This window comes from Cavia porcellus, unplaced genomic scaffold (assembly GCF_034190915.1).
Source record: "Cavia porcellus strain 051 isolate PalLab524CR breed Dunkin Hartley unplaced genomic scaffold, mCavPor4.1 scaffold_1, whole genome shotgun sequence".
In the NCBI taxonomy this organism is placed as follows: domain Eukaryota; kingdom Metazoa; phylum Chordata; class Mammalia; order Rodentia; family Caviidae; genus Cavia; species Cavia porcellus.
Genome location: NW_026947484.1, coordinates 93,995,934 through 94,013,118, shown reverse-complemented (window position 1 = coordinate 94,013,118; position 17,185 = coordinate 93,995,934). Strand labels below are relative to the sequence as shown.

Genomic DNA, 17,185 nt, shown 5'->3' with positions numbered 1-17,185 from the left:
CATGCCACTACATGGAGGAATCTCAAAAGCATCAGAAGCCAGACACAAAAAGTTATAGTTATGATTCTATTTATGCAATACACAGAATAGGTAAATTCACAGAGACAAAACACAGATTGGCAGTTGGCAGAGGCTGGAGGAAATAAGGAATGGGAAGCAAATGTTTAATGAGCTACAAGGTTGCCTTTTAGGGTAAGGAGAATGTTTTGGACTAGAGGTAAGGGCTGCACAACACTGTGAAAGTAGTGAATGCCACTGCATCATTCATTTTTAAATGATTTTGTCATGTTAAATTCATCTCAACAATAAAAGTTAGAAGGGCCAGGGATTAAGCTCAGTGGTGTAAGCACCTGTCTGGCAAGGGTGATGTCATGAGATGGATCCTCAATACCAAAAAAAAAAAAAAAAAAAAAAGTGGGAAAATGAAATAGACACATCTCAAAAGATTAGTCAATAAATAAAGTAAAACAAATGTTCAACATTACTGTTTAATTCAGAAATACAAGTTAAAAATTAGATATAGGTTATTAAAAGCATTTCATCAATGTTTTATATATTAATACAATGATTACACAGGATGCAGTAGAAGCTTTGAAATTTATGTGTGAAGCAGGCCTAAAGAGTGGATAATGAAGCAGATGTTATATAACGATCTTGGAGGTTAGAATTTACTTGGTTATTTAGAATACATATTTTTTCATTACTAAGGATTGAACCCAAGTTCTCAACTTGCAAGGCAAGTACTTTGCTACTGAACTACACCCTCAGTTCTTTTTTCAAAAATTTGAGACGTGATTATACTTGTGATTCTCTTGCTTTGTCCTCCTGAGTAGCTGTAATTACAGGTATCAGCAACACATTCAGTTCACAATTTCCTTCTTTCTCTTTTTTTAAAGATAAAATATGGAGTACATGCTTAATAAGCAATTAATGTTACTTCCTTAAAGATACTGATAAAAATGCGGGATTCAGATAGATCCCTTGGATTTCCAGCCTATTTCTCCATCAATACTAGAGCTGGGGTTATAAGGTAAGCATTTAACAAACACTGACACTTGCTTACTATGTGCTGTGTGCACTTAGCTGCATCCTGAGCACACCAGAAGGAAGACATGAGTCCTGACCAAACTTAACAAATAGTATCGGGGACCATACACAAATTACTTATGTATCATGATTATGTACTACAAAGGAAAACTATGCTGGTGACTAAGGGTAGTGCTGTTGAATCTTCTCTCAAGAGGCCACATTTAATCTGAAAGACCCGAGAGGCATTAGATATAGTGGCAATAGATGAGCTTAAGGCTGTGAAGTTTGTGAGGTTACGGTAGAGTTTGTACATTTAACTGCTGTGGTTAAGTAAATGAAGCATTTCCGGGGAAGTAATGTAATTTTGCGTATTGCAAAGATTGTAGAGGTTGGGCTTGGAGCCAAGTGATACAGTATGGGCTGATTAGTTAACATGGACATCCTGAGTTCAGTTCCCAAAAACCTAAGAGGTAAGAAACCAGGGAAACATTTGTAGGCACCTGATGTTTGTTTGGACCTATGACTTGAGGAGAGGGTGACCGAGAGAGTCATTCCGTGATAAGGCAGAAAACAGGGCAACACCAAGCAGATGATCCACTATTTTTAAGACAATCTTGCTATACAGCCTAGCTGTCCTCGAACTTGCGCGATCCTCCCGCCTGTCTCCCGAGAGCTGGGATTACAGGCATGCAGCACCACGCCCAGGGGCCCGGCATTTTTACATAAAAAGCAAGGCAAAGCTTTCCGGATTTCTTGCAGGGAATCCCTGGGGCTAGAGCAGGGCTGGAATTCTTCCGGCAGTGCCTGACTGCAGGACAGCCCGCGAAGCAAATCAAACTTTAGGTGTATCTTCCTGCTTTAAAATCACCACACACAGAATGCCAAGGACGGAGCAAGCTCGCTGTGTACCAGACCCAAGAAGCGCAGAAAACAATACCCAGCGAAACGGCTACCCTCACCACTGAGCCCCAGGGACACCACAGCTGTCCGCGGGTGCAACTGCGGACAGCCAATCCAAGGGGTCAATCTAGCTGCCGCCACCTAACCCCACCCCGGAAGTGCCGCGCCACTCGTCACTTCCGCTTTCCCAAGCATCCGATACTCTCGCGAGAACTGAAAGCGCTATGTGAGCTGAGCTAAACGGAAGTCGGGTCTCTTTTTCGTGGCGCCTAGAGGGCGTTCAGTTGCTTCAAGATGAAGGTAGGAAGTTGTAGTAAGTGTTGGACTGGGTTTGGGGAGTTTGGATCGGGCGCCAGAACGCGGCAGTGCCACAGCTGTAGCCCTCCAAAATCCTGGTTTTAGGTGGAGAAGGATCTGAGGCAGGATCAGGTTTGTAGTCGTAGGACTAGAGGTCCTTAGGAGCTCGGATGGCTTTCGATTGTGCCTGGAGTCGCGTCCGTGCGGATCACCAGGGTGGCGGCCCCGGTCTAGCCGGGACAGCTGCGGGCCTAGTTCTCGGTTTGCTGCAGGCTTGGCTTGCGTCTGTTGAACCTCACTGCCTAGGTTAGGTTCCTTGCTCGGAGACAGTGAATGGTTGTAGGGCTGCGTGGAAAACGTGCCCTGTAAGTGCAGTGCTTACACGCAGTTACTAGTGAATAAAATCATTCACGTTTTCTGTGTAAGAATTTTTTTTTTTTGAAGTGGAACTGTTGTGGGTGTTTCTACAGTTGCCTATTTGGTAATTACAGAAACCTTTTTTTAGTTACCTAAAAGATAAGATTTGGGGAAAAAAAGATTTGGGTCTCCTTTTAGTCCTTAGAGTATTATGTTAAATTTTTAACCCTCTCCCCTTAATCCTTAGCTGAACATCTCCTTCCCCGCCACTGGCTGCCAGAAACTCATTGAGGTGGATGATGAACGTAAACTTCGTACGTTCTATGAGAAGCGTATGGCCACAGAAGTTGCTGCTGACTCTCTAGGAGAAGAGTGGAAGGTAAAAGTTAAACTGTCGAATCATTGTGCCTATTGTAGTGAGAAAGAGTAAGCGTGGAATTGTTTTCTTACCATGTGTAATTGATTTCTGCATGCTACTTCGTAGCATCTGAGATTATACAGGTTAAGCTAGGAAATGAGTGTATAGTACTTCCCTTACCACATGCTTTCAGGAAATGCCAATGTCCTGATAATATTTAAGTGCCAAGAAACAACTGTATTCGATTATTAATTATTTGACTTCTTAAATATTTGTCATCTTAATGTTATAACCAGTAAAACACTGAAGTGGTAAATGAATGAAAGGAAATCGGAAATGTAAGCTCAAAATGGCTTTACCAAGAATTCAGTGTCCAGTAAATTTTGGAATAGAAATAGTAAATGTGGCCTTGTGTACTCATCCAGGGTTATGTGGTCCGGATCAGTGGTGGGAACGACAAGCAAGGTTTCCCTATGAAGCAAGGCGTCTTGACTCATGGCCGAGTTCGCTTGCTACTGAGCAAGGGGCATTCCTGTTATAGACCAAGGAGAACCGGAGAGAGAAAGCGTAAATCTGTCCGAGGTTGCATTGTGGATGCCAATCTGAGCGTTCTCAACTTGGTTATTGTAAAAAAAGGTGAGGTTTATGCTCTTCACGTTTAGTTTTTGTTGATGACTTACAGGTGTTTTTTCCTTTACGGTGTTTGCATATTAACCAGTGTATTTTACAAGTACCCTTGTAAATGATCATTTCAATGTTACAAAGGAAATTACTGAACTGAAATACTTCTGTTTACATTTGTCTCTTCTAAGGAGAGAAAGATATTCCTGGATTGACTGATACTACTGTGCCTCGGCGCCTGGGGCCCAAAAGAGCAAGCAGAATCCGCAAACTTTTCAATCTCTCTAAAGAAGATGATGTTCGCCAATATGTTGTCAGGAAGCCCTTAAACAAAGAAGGTAAAAGGAATAGTGCAATTTATGGCTTGATTTTAGTAACTCTGTGCACTTAGAAGATGCCTTTGGGGTTTAGGGGTGATAGGAATGATGAAAATTGTGAGACTATTTTAAATAAAATGGAGCAGTTGTAATCTTTACCATCAATCAGATCCATAGTAGAGTGATACGATACACTAGTGAAAGGATGGATAGATAGCATGTTTGAGTTTTCTTGACAGGCTCAGGAAGAATTCTTTGGGTTTTTTTTTTAGGACTTGACTTATGCCAGTACAGAGGGATCTTGGTTTAAGAATATAATTTGTTTTACCGTACTGGGAAAGATTGCTACATTTGAACTTGTGTTTGTGTGAGGAAGATTGCTGTGGTGGTGTCACCTGACTGGGAGTTTGCTGACAGGCAAATTTTTGCAGAACACTTTCTGCAAACCAAATTGAAATTGTTTGCAACAGAAACATTTGTGAACTGAAGTGTCAAGTGTTTAGTATATACTGTGAGCATTTTAGCCTCGTTCCAAATATTTGAACACCTGTCAGCTGCCAAGTGCTGACGATAATGGTATAAGTAGTTAAGTTCCTACCTTTGGGAAGCTTATATTACAGAAAATAGAAATTGGCAAATACATGGTAGTGCCTCATAATCTGGAAATAAGGGTCAGTGTTACAGAGGGGTGATCTAATGGAAGCTGTGTTTAAAATAGTGCTTATCTCTGGAATAGGTAACATTTTATCACTTAGCAGAGACTGGACAGACTCTGTCTGAAAAGTTTCTGCCCCAGGACAGACCTATAACTCAGAAGCAGCTGGGAGTACAAACCAGAAACACTAAATGAAGATACTAATAAGCAGCCACATGTGTAGCTAGTTTCCCCAAATTGACAAGATCTGTCATAGGAAACAGATTCAAGCCTATCTATGATAGAATGATGATGGAGGTAATGTCTGACATAGTTTACTTACCAAGGTAATAACATGTTTAAAAATAATGCCACTGTTTTAGTAAGTTTTCGTAGGTGCTACTATCTTTAAACATCTTAACAAGGTATGGCTTTTATGCCTGAGTATGTGTGGGGATTAAAGCCGGGGTCTGCATGCCGAGCACGCTGTCATCCCAATGAGGCTTTTGAGGAGTGACTGAATCATATGAATTTTTAGGTAAGAAACCCAGGACTAAAGCCCCTAAGATTCAGCGTCTTGTTACTCCGCGTGTCCTCCAACACAAGCGCCGCCGTATTGCTCTGAAGAAGCAGCGTACTAAGAAAAACAAAGAGGAGGCTGCAGAATATGCTAAGCTTCTTGCCAAGAGAATGAAGGTGAGTGAGATAAGGGAGGCCATGAAACCAGAATGGCTAATTTGCTGTTTTCACTGGAATAAAAGTCTGACTTCTTCTGTACTTCTGTTTTTTAGGAAGCTAAAGAAAAACGCCAGGAACAAATTGCCAAGAGACGTAGGCTTTCCTCTCTGAGAGCTTCTACTTCTAAGTCTGAGTCCAGTCAGAAATAAAATGCTTAAGTAACAAATAAACTCGATGGGGCCTCAACCTTCCTTTATTGATTTTTAATTGATATACAAGTAGAGAAGGAAACATGAATCGTAGATAAAGGCTGCTTAGGCTTTCCACACTGAGCTACATTCCCAGCTTTGTGATCTTCCTGCCTCTTGAGCCTCTCAGTGTTGAGAGTATAAGTATGCGCCACCATACCCACCCTTCAGAAAAGGATTTTTAGCACAAAACACTGCTTTTTCAGAAAGGCATAGAAAAATTTAGGGAAAAGAAACGAGTGCCATTTTTAATCTTGTAGAGTTTAAGAGTAACAGTTCAAATAACACTGTTTTTCTTACAGAACTTAAGATAATGGAAAACTATGATACCTAAAGCTTTCAAAATTGTGTGGCTGTATGAGCAACATTGTAACTGGTGAATCAACAAAATGGGCTAGAGGTATTAGTAACAAAAGTATTTGCTTAGTAGGCACTGGGCCCTATATTCATTACTTCCACTCCACACAAGACTTCTATCAGTGAAAAAAAATTTTTTTTTCCTCCCCTGAGGTCTGTAGAGTGAGCTATGGTTTTATTAAGTTCTGTCTTGAATTGGTTCAAAGTGTTTACCTTTCATGATCATACTTGGAAGAAGCGAAACTACCATGAGCCAGGTTAGGAGATACCCCAATGCATTTAGAAGCCTGGGTGGCACTAAATAGCATCCCTTTTATTTATCACCTCAAAGACCAGAACTACAGAAAACTAGTCCAGCTTAAAACTAGGGGGAGGAGCTGAAGACATAGCTCAGCAACATAAGCACCTGCCTAGCAAGGTCATGAGCTCAGTTCCTGGTCCCCTACAAAATGTATGCAGGGGATTACTGCTGCTAAGTGTTTTGTAATTTTTAAAAAATTGGTCCCCCACATTTTACCAGATGAATACAATTTCAAAAGGTTTTAACTTGCAGAGCCTAAAGTTTCACAACCAAAATGTATATACAGGAATGACCTTCTGGAGGTCTGGCAGATCCATTTAGTAATGGGTCCTGGGTTTTACCATAAGCTGCCAAGGCTAATACTGTGAACATAGTGGGGATCTCCATTTTTCAAATACTGATTAATAAAATGAGACTTGATACAAGAATCTAAAAAGCCAAAGAACTGGAGCATTTTTTGAAGTTACTGAGAAAAAAGGACTGACATTCAAATAGGGTAATGCCACAAAATGAGTGTGATAGTCCTCTAAGTGGTACCTCAGCTGTAATAGACAAAACCTAATACATACCTTGCTGATTTTCAAGCATACAACCATGAAAAACAAGCAGATCTAACTTTTAAGTCATGAGTCTGGTTAGGATGAGTTACATATACTGCAAAAGTACTCATACCAGAACCAGAAGTATAGAAGCCTGTTATGTTCATTAAGTAACTCATTAGTCAAGTATTTAGTGCACTATGATTAACCTACAAAATGCAACTAGAGGCAGTATCAAACCCCAAATCAGTGTAAGATTTTGCTGAACAATCTGAACTAATTTGAAAGATTTGTGTGTGCGTGCATGTGTGTGTGGTAGTACTGAGCACTGGTCCAAGGTCTGGCACATGCCAGACGTGTTCATCACTGAACTACAACCTTGGCCTGAAAGACTTTAGAAGTTAAATCAGGATTGAAGTTTTTTTTTTAGTGTTATGCTATTCTAGAGATTTTTAAAATTTTTCCATGTACTAGATAACTGGCAAGGATTTTTTCCCTGTAAATTTTTACACTGTTTGTAAAGGTCAAGAAAGCATTTAGAGATTTAATATAAATCAGTCCTTTGCCAAATGGAGTGAATACTGGAATTCTGGTATTCTGAAGGCTGGAGCAGGAGGATTATAAGTTTGAGGTGAGCCTGGCTTTATATAACAAGTTCAAGGCCAGCCTACAGGAGGACTGCCTTGTCATCCCTTACCCTCCACATACACCCAGTTCCTACAGATCCAAATGGCAACAGGCTAAGGTTTCCAAGATTATGACTGCTAGAAATCTTTGAACATGTTATGAAATCATTGTCAAAAAGAAAGCGGATCTCTTAGGGGGCTCAATCTGCAGAGCAGTTCTTTTCCTACCTTTGATAAATGTAAAGCTCATACCTTAAAAAGCTGACAGCATTTAGCTTTTAAATGTAGAAAGAGATCTTCATTACAGATTTTTGTAAATAGGAAATACTTCGATGAATAACAATTTAGTTCCACTTATGAAGACAAGAAATAGCAAAACAGTATTAGAACTCTAACCACTACAAAAGTTCAGATTGTAAGAGCTTTAAAAATTTAACAGACATAAACACAAGCAATTTAAGATTATTTTTCATTTTATTCAGTCTCAATTTTTTTGTATGCAAGGTTTCCAAAATTTGTGGCGTCAGTGTTAAGTTGTAAATTGCAAACACAGGTATTCTTTATATAGTGCAAAAGGTCTACTTTGAAGATAAGATTGTATGTAATTTCTAACAAGTCTTTTCACTTAGCACTCTGACAGTAAGTTCAGACTGGATTTGACAGGTCAGATTAATCCTTTAAATGCTGAAAGACTGACACAGTATAATTTTTAAAAGGTTGTAACATATACCACATGGAAATAACTTGTATATCAACATTCTTTTGTGATTTTCTGTGAGTACACTACTGTAGATCTCCATTGTTAAAATACCGATGATTCATAAAATGAGAAATCTTGATACTGTAAACTGAAGGACCTGAAAAGCGAAAGGAAACTGGAGCATTTCTTAAGTTACTAAAAGAAAAAGGACTGACATTACAACAGGAGGATAACCTGCCATAAGACCAGCATCTTCAAATTACTATAAATGTACATATTCAACAATCGGTATTTAAAACCACACAGAGAATTAAGGAAACTTACTGTTCTAGTGGATAGTTTTAACAAAAAGCATGGTAACTGTCAAAGTGAGGCAGGCGAGCCCATGATTTTCTTAAACCTACTAGCAATGAGCTAAGTAAGCTTTAAAATTTTAAGACTTGATTCAATCTAAAAAACAGTATTTACAAATACACATTTTTACTTATTAACACACAAATTAAATATTATACATGAATACAACTTCTGTGTGCAGTGCAAGTTTATCCCACAGGTTTTTTGTTTTGTTTTTTCAGACAGGGTCTGACTATGCAGTTCAGGCTGGCCTTGAACTTACTATGTAGTTCAAACTGGCCTCACACTCAGCAATCCTCTTGCCTTAATCTCCCAAGTGCTGGGATTACAGGCATGCACCACCACGCCCAGCTATCCCACAGGATTTTAAAAGTGACCAACTGCCACAATTTACACACCTGAACAAAGACTTCAGGACTGAAGACAATATAAACATTAGCATTTTAAACATAACTTACAAATAAGTGTAAATTATGAACTTCATTTAATTTTAACTATTTTCACTCATTCTAATTTTAAACTCATCGCAAATTAACACCGTATTGGAAAAGGATGGAAGGAAGTCCTTGGATATTCAAGATATAACTCATAATGCAAGATGACATATAATATAAACGGTGAAGATATATATTAAATTTAAAGTCAGGGGAAGGCAGTTGTCATGACATTCAGATAACTGTGAGATTAATGACTACAGATGATTTTAGCAGTAGTCACTGATAGGTCATAAGAGCCCTACCACAAAACTATTGCAACACGCAGCCTAAGACTTTTAATAAATATACACTGAGAACACATACCTACAAAGCCCTCACATTTATACAATCTCACACATATAGTTGCTCTTATAATTAAGATATTCCATTTGTTTTGGGGGCAGGCAAGTTTCCTCTGCCATCCCCAAGGCCAACAGCTTCAAATATAAACAAATGCCGAGCATCGATATGGTTTCTCATTATTAATATCAACCTGCTACAAATACAGAGAAATCCAAAAACAGTTTCAGAAGAGGCAGAGAAACAGTTCAGGAGTTGAGAATCTTCAACATCAATAAACCTCAGAGTATTTTAATGGCATTTTATATTTTGAGATGGTTCAGTATGAATTAATTCACTGTATATTGTCCCCAAGTGTTTTGTTTTCACCAATTCTTAGGATTGTGAAAAAACTTGAATATTTCCAGATTAACTCCCCCAGCACTGTTTGTCAAAACTCTAATGAATCTCATTTAAATAAGAGGTGCTCCAAAACATTTCCTACACCACTCCACACTGGTGCTTGGTGGGGCATCAATTTTCTGTAACTTTTCAGGAATCTGTGAAGACAGACTATTATATGCAAGTCCATATTCACTGTCAAAAGCCTCTGAAAGACATTTTTAAAAATGCAGTTGTAATTTAATAAGAAAAAAAGTACATTTAAAAATGATACAGAGTCAAAATATGTATATTTCACTTCTCTTCTCCCCTCCCCACCAACCCCAGGGTGCTGGAGATGTAATTCAGGGCCTTAAGCAAGGCAAGCAAGAGCTCTATCACTGAGCCAGATCCCCAGCCCATATGTTTCAAATACTTTTTCCTTCCTTCCTTCCGTCGGGCGCAGGCGCTCAACACACCCCGCCCGGGAGGATAAGACCACGTCAGCTTCCGCAATGCGTTACATCCCTCTCTAAATTAGCCAATCCGTGCGCACCTCGTGCTCACTCCGTATTCGCCCCGTGCGGACTCTGTGGCAACCCCTGATTGGCCACAGCTGGGTATAGTAGCCAGAGCCTGCGTCCCATTCCAGCCCTGCTTCCTCGTGGCAGCCTGTGATTGGTCACGGCTGAATATATAAACCAGAGCCCGCGAAAATAAAGCGGCAGTTCCTGTTACCCACAAGAGCGTCCTCTGTCTCATTGGGGGGCTGCGCCGGTCACCTTCCTTCCTTCCCTCCCTCCCTCCCTCCTTTCTCTTTCATTCTTGGTACTGGAAATCGAACTCACAACTGTGCACTTGACAGGCAGGTGTTTATGCTGCTGAGCTAAATTCCCAGCTTCAATACATATTTTAAAGGTGAAACTCTTTTCAGAGGCAGGCATTTACACATAACAGCTATAATCCTTCCAAACCCTTTTGTTTTGGGGCCTGAACCTGGGGCCTCATACATGACAGTCAAAAGCCCTACACTCCCAGTTCAGCAGCTACCTTTTTTTTCCTTTTGAGACATGGTCTCACTACTAAGTTCAAGCAGGGCTTGAACTCACAATGTAGTCCAAACTGCTCTTGAACTTGGAGCAATCCTCTTGCCTCAGGCTTTTGAGTGCTAGGATAACAGGAGTATATCACCATGGCTGGCTATACAAGCTACATTTTTAAAAAAAATTTATTTAGAAAATAAAACTGCCAGGTGTGGTGGTGCATGCCTATAATTTCAAGCAGATCACTGTAAATTCAAAGCCAGCCTGGGCTACAAAATGAGTTCAAAGCCAACCTAGGGGCTGGGGATTTAGTTGAGCAGCATAAGCGTCTGCATGGCAAATTTGAAGTCGTGAGTTTGATCCCTGGTACCCCCAAAAAAGCCAGCCTGAACTGCATAAGGAAACCCTGTCTCAAACAAACATGCAAACCCCAAGAACTCCTCCTTTTGTTAGTCCATTAACTAACTTACCAATATCAATATTTTCTCTTCCAAGAGACACTAGTGATAAGAAGAGGATTTCTCTGTACAAACTCCTGTAAAACAAATGTATTTTAAAAGTTAATGGGTAAACAGCATAAAAATACATATACACAAATGCAGAATTTTTTAAAAATGGTGAAAGTGGATTTAAATTCTGTAGTTAGTTAACGCCATGTAAATTTCCTGGCCTTCTACTATACTGGAGGTATACGTGATATTACTTTTAGCTGAATAAAGAGCACAATGCAATTTGTGTACTAATTTTTACAATGCCTGCCCACAAAGAGTCTCTTTCAAATTTTACATTTTGGATAGAAGTGGTGATAAGATTCCTATCATCTCAGCTCTTGGGAGACTGAGGCAAGAGGACTGAAGTGGGCTTCAGGCTACCCTAAACTACATATTGAGATCCTGTCTCAAAATAACAATAAGAAAAAACAGAAAGCTGGGCATGGTGGCACATGCCTGTAATCCCAGCACTGAGGTGGCTGAGGCAAGAGGATTGCCTTGAATTGGAGGTCACCCTGGACTACACAGTGAGTTTGAGGCCAGCTTGAACTGCATAGTGAGATCCTGTTTCAAAAAATAAAACAAAACAAACTGAAAAGAAAAAAAAAAAGAAATGAACAGATTAACATCTTAGGTTGCTTTCTTTAGAAGCTTCAGAGGTCATAATATGACATCTCCAATTTTTTAAAAAAATTTTTTGCCCTTAAACCACAGATCATGAAGCAAGCTGCTCACTAGACTGTGAAGATCATCTCTTCCTCAAGCTGGGTATCACAAAAGGATCCATCTATTTCCATGATGAATTCTTGCTCTATCACTTCTGAGATTATCTTCCAAGATGCCATTCTTTTTCTTCTTTTTTGGGGGCGTGGGGTACCAGAATCAAACCTAGGACCTTGCGCTTGCCAGGGAGGTGCTGGGCCTGAAGCTGTATTGATAGACCCTAAGATGCCATTTTTGAGGAGAGTTTAAGAGACTCTGGAAATATTAGTAATGTTTGAAACAACTGTATCTTCCTTTATGAAACTTCTATGGCAAAACTGTCTTACGCTGAAACGGGGAGGTGCAGTTACCCAAACATTTTAGCGAACAATAAGGAAACAATTCAGACAGCTTCGCATCCTTTGTAATTCTCTGCTTCTTTTTCCTAAGCCTACTTAGAATCCCACATTATTTTTGGTCCAACAAGAACAAAGATGTATGGGTATCACATGACCTTAAAAAGCAGTCCACAATGCTAATGAAGTCACAGAAGGTTTCCAGTGAAGAGCAGCAGTAATCTTTGTAAAATGCACAGTACCTTTTAGCTGTCAATGACTTATCTTCCTAAAATTTATCCTACCAGGGAGATACTTATTATGTATTTTTGTTCAATTATAAATGCATGTTAGAGTAGCACTCATCACTGTTTTGACAAGGAGTTTATACTTCTTTTACAAGGAGAGGTACAGTATTTAAGCAAAACGAGTCAGGGGAGTGTGGTACCAGAAGCACCTGCTACACAGGCAAAGTGCTCTACCACTGAACTACTTCCCTTTCCCTTTCTGAGGCAGGGTCTTGCTGTCCTGCCCAGACTGGCCTCAAACTTGCAATCCTCTTGCCTTAGGTTCTCAAGTAGCTGGGATTACCAGTGTATACCTAGCTAAAACTAAAGTTTTTACATCATGAAGTTGAGTGGCACCAAGTAAAAAATGCTGGATTATTACCTTTGTCTCTTCACGCCTGACTTCATTTGTTGGGAAAGCAGAGTGATGGGTTTAAGAACATCATTGTGCTGAATACTCTGCCTGATAGTTTCTATCAAAGTGCTTGTTGCTTGTTGTTCCTCGGACAGAAGACACAGTTTCTTTTCAGAATCTAATTAAAACACAGTAAATGAGAAATTATTTTCCCAATTATTAAAGAATTATTAAGAAATTATTTTCCCCTTAGTGTTTTCTTTTTCTACTGAACATTACATCTCTCTTGCTAAATTATGTAACAGTGTGAGAGCTAAAAAGTATTTTTACTGGCCCCTTTATTTTTGTTTTATTTTTACTGACTGGTTGGTTGGTTTGGAGACAGGATCTCACTATGTAGTTCAGGCTGGCCTTGAACTCACTTATGCAACCCAGACTGGTAAACTCACCACTATCCTCCTGCCTTGGCCTCCTAAATGCTGGGATTACAGGTGTGTGCCACTATGCCTGGCTCTTTCTGCTCCTTTTTGATAGAAGAGATCTGTCCCTCTGCCCTTCCCAATTTAAAATTGCTTATCTGAGGTTGGGATGTGAAAGTCTGTATTCCAGCAGCCATCTGTGACCATAAAGCAAGCTTTACTGATGGTAAAATGGCCATAATAAAAGAAGCCTTAATCTCAGAAGACAGAAGAATTTAAGTAGCCCTGACCTGATTTATAACTTTCTTTTTTTAAGTTAAACTTTTTGTAAATTAAACTTGTAAAATCATATACGAAGTACAATATGATTTGTAACATCTTCATGTGAGAAAAATTTACCTTAAGCTTCTATTATTTTCTATTAAAATAGCTGCTTAATCCTAATTAAGAGAAAAGTAATTATAGAACTACTAAAAATACGTTTTGGCAGCTTTCAGAGATTATAAAACTGTTTCAAAGCCAGGCATAGTGGTGCATGCCTGTAATCCCAGCATTTAGGAAGCTAAAACAGGAGGACTGCTATGAGTTTGGGGCCAGCCTGGGCTACAGAGTAAGTTCAAAACCAGTACATAGCAAAGCCCTGTCTCAAAAAAACCAAAAACAGAACAACACACAAAAGCATTTCAATGGTAGAATGGTGCTGGATCACATATGAATATTAGATATACAGAAATTAAAAACTGTCTTGGTCTAGAAAGTTACAATAATATTGGTAATTCCAGGAACCATACAATTTTACGTATACCCATATTAGCATAAATTGGAACTATACCTCCAACAGTCCACAGTCAGCTTCATTCTGAGGGCCTGTCACAAAATCTCTTTTTCATATACCACAGCTCCATAATAAACTACTACTTTGGGGCAAACCAAAGAAACAGTATAGTCCTCAAAAGGTCTACAAGGAGAAACACTGGCTGCTATAGATTTTGATCTTAGCTTTTCTAACTAAATGACGACCCCTGAATAGACCTGATTATCATGCTATGCTATGACCTTAGAGCATAACTCAAATAAGCAACTCCACTATTTTCTCTTTAACTCAATTTTTAAAATAGCGTTTCACTGAAGTGTAATTCTCAAAACATACAATTCTCTCACTGAAAGTGTACAATAGTTTTGCTTTTATTTTTTTGAGACCAGGTCTCACTATGTAGCCCAGAATGGCCTTGACCTTGCAGTAATCCATCTGCCTCAGCCTCACAAGTGCTGATTTTACAGGCATGCACCATCAGGCCTGACTACTACAATGGTTTTTAAATATGTAACAATCATGACCACAGTTAATTTTATTGTATTTTCATTATCTCAAAACTGCAACACTCCTTCAACTTTTCAGCCATAGGCAGCCACTAATCTTTCCGCTTCTATACATTTTCTTGTTATAAAATTTCATATAAATGAAATAATATCTATGCTTTTTTGTGACTGACTTCTGTTTTCAAGATTCCTCCTGTTGTAGCATGTGTTAGTACTTCACTATTCTTTTTGCTACCCAGTTAAAATTTGTACAGCTGTAACAAACTCTATTGATCAAATCATGAAAGTTTAGATTATATTCATTTTTTAGCTATTATGAAAAATGCTACCAAGAACATCTATGTATTAGTTTTTGTGTGAACACAGGATAACTCTTAGCATTTAGAGACCTTTTATATTCTAATCCACAGCATGTGAAGGTTTCAGTGTCTCTATCCCCTTGCTATCTCTTACTGCTTTTTATGTCTATGTGCTCTGCTTCTATACTGGACCCGAGGACACTGAGCTACATACATTCGCAGCCAGGCACCCATGCTGTGTTTCCTGCCTGTTAGTCCTCAGAAGTTGCTTGTTACGAGACTAATTCCTGCCTTCTCCAAGTGCTTGTGTCCAAACAACCCTTACTTTACCTAATAATGGGCCCAAAGCACAAGGGTAGTGATGCTAGGAATTTAGATATAGCAAAGACAAATGGAGAGAACAGACAGCTGTGGCTCAAGTGTCCCTAACCTTACTGTTTTCAAGGAGATTTGGCAAATTTTCTTGAGTAAATGTCTCTTCATTTACTCTACAGTGTTAGGACAATGATACTAATGGTCACCAGTTAAGGTTGTTAACTGGAAAGTGGGTCTGAGGAGCTCTTTGTACTGTCATTCTAGAAGGCATATCTCAACTTTTGTATTTTAGTTATGTACATGTTAATTCACCATTTAAAGCAAGCTTTTTTTTTTTTTTTAAAGGCCATTCTTGACAGATCTATATATTTTTTCCACCAAAAATTATAGAACATTTTGCAATACTCTGTCTTCCAAAAGGTACAGGAAGCTGGGCAACAGTAGCGCTTGCCTTAATTCCAGCATCTGGGCACCGGAGGTAAGAACCACCACCAAGGTCAAGGCCAGCCGCCTGCACACAGTGAGTGCAAGGCCAGTCTAAAGTAAGCTACACAGTGAGATGACGTGTGTGTGTGTGTGTGGTACAGGCAAGCAACTGAAGAAATGGCAGTTCTGATTCTATTCTTTTCCAAATTAATTAACATTATTGTGGTCTTTTTGCTTAAGCATTCAAAGTCATTACCAAAATAAAAAATCAAAGGCAAATATAGCTTACAATCGTATTTTGTGACTGGTATATTTCATGCATCAGTGACAGATTTTTTTTCTCCCAGTTGTAAGTAAAAGAAATGACAGTGATAAGATTGTTGGAAATAGGAAAAAATGGAACTTTTCCCTTTCTTTACTGAGTAGCCACGATCAACAGTTTGGAATATATACTTTCAGGCATTTTTCTTTTCTCTTACCACACTGGGGTTAAACCCAGGGCCTTCTCATAGCAGGTTCACACTATGCTACTGACACTGTCTCATTAAACTGAAAGGCTGACCTTGAATTTATCAGGCTCCTTCCTTAGTAGCTGGGATCACAGGCAGGCATCAGTGCACACAATGGCTTCAGACATTTTTCTGTGCATCCATATATACAGATACATTTTCTGACCCCCCACCCCCATAATGTGAGGACTGAACCCAGGAGCTTGCTGCTGCTACACAAGTGAGTGCCAACCACTGAGCCATATCTTAGCAACACATTATCTCCCTTTTCACAAAAATGTTTGAGACAAGGTCTTGCCTTGAACTTATATTCCTATTGTTCCAGCTTTCTGAATGCCTGGGATTATAGGTGTGCACAACTGAGCCTGCCGTCAATGCATGTATTAAAAACACACAGACAAGGCTGGGGAATTAGCTCAGCGGCACAAGTGCGTGCCTGGTAAGGACCAGGTCAACCAAACCAAACCAAACCAAACCAAACCAAAAACACCACACAGATGTATTTCTTTTTCTACAACAAAGGGAAAAGATTACATACTGCTGTATAACTTGTGTTTTTCCCACTCAGTAAGAAAATGGGCATTCACCTTTGAGGCACCTATGTGCAAATGACTCTTCCTTGATTGCCAGTATTACAGTTTGAATTTTCCATATTTCTATTGAATAAAGTTTCTCATGATTAGACATAATCCTGCAGTACATGTCTTGTACTGACAACTTCTGTATTGTATTTCTATAGAGCAAGACTGTCTTATTGAAATTCTCGAGTTAAAGCATGCATTACTATCAAATTTGAATGAATGCCATAGTTCTTCAGAAGTGTCATTTTACTTTTCACAGTATTATAAAAGTGTTCTTGCCCCTACAGCTTCAACAATATTGATTCTTTAAAATTTTTGCCCAGTGTAAATTTAAATTTCTCTTTTTGTCTGATTGACATTTTTTTTTTGTCTTTTTCCTTTTTATGTGTACCGGGGATCGAACTCACGACTGCCTGCTTGCAAGGCAGGTGCTTATGCCGCTGAGCTTTGAAATTTAGTTTTAATTTTTTCTTTTCTCCTTGAAATAAAATGGATATCGAAAATATATAAATAAATGTCCTTTTTTGTTGTTTTTGAGACAGGATCTCACTAGTAGTTCAGGTTGTCCTTAACCAGTCTGTCCATGTGGGCAGACTGGTCTCAGACTTGCACTTCCAGAAACTCCCCTGCCTCGGCCTTCTGAGTGCTGGG

At 39.2% G+C, this 17,185-nt stretch overlaps 2 protein-coding genes across 3 annotated transcripts in view; one reads left to right on the top strand and one right to left on the bottom strand.

The window, feature by feature from the left end:
- The first annotated feature begins 2,057 nt into the window (after window positions 1-2,057).
- Rps6 (ribosomal protein S6) lies at window positions 2,058-5,421 on the top strand. Its single transcript, XM_003472221.5, has 6 exons — window positions 2,058-2,229; window positions 2,831-2,962; window positions 3,367-3,577; window positions 3,754-3,900; window positions 5,052-5,209; window positions 5,305-5,421. The coding sequence occupies exons 1-6, from the start codon at window positions 2,224-2,226 to the stop codon at window positions 5,398-5,400; spliced, it is 750 nt and encodes a 249-aa protein (XP_003472269.1). The 5' UTR covers window positions 2,058-2,223; the 3' UTR covers window positions 5,401-5,421.
- A 2,296-nt stretch (window positions 5,422-7,717) lies between these two features.
- The window catches only part of Dennd4c (DENN domain containing 4C), a 123,008-nt gene continuing 113,540 nt past the window's right edge, over window positions 7,718-17,185 (bottom strand). For both annotated transcript variants that reach the window (XM_063251722.1, XM_063251727.1), the window contains 3 exons: window positions 12,693-12,843; window positions 10,966-11,030; window positions 7,718-9,681 (listed from right to left, as the gene is read on the bottom strand). In XM_063251722.1, coding sequence (XP_063107792.1) covers window positions 9,545-9,681; window positions 10,966-11,030; window positions 12,693-12,843 — 353 coding nt within the window. In that variant the 3' untranslated portion in view covers window positions 7,718-9,544. The remainder of the gene's footprint in view (window positions 9,682-10,965; window positions 11,031-12,692; window positions 12,844-17,185) is intronic.

Bases quoted from the DNA above. Each gene is read 5' to 3' on its own strand.
- Rps6 (XM_003472221.5), top strand. The intron at 2,963-3,366 runs GTAAAAGTTAAA...GTACTCATCCAG, and splicing joins CTCTAGGAGAAGAGTGGAAG to GGTTATGTGGTCCGGATCAG. The intron at 3,578-3,753 runs GTGAGGTTTATG...GTCTCTTCTAAG, and splicing joins CTTGGTTATTGTAAAAAAAG to GAGAGAAAGATATTCCTGGA.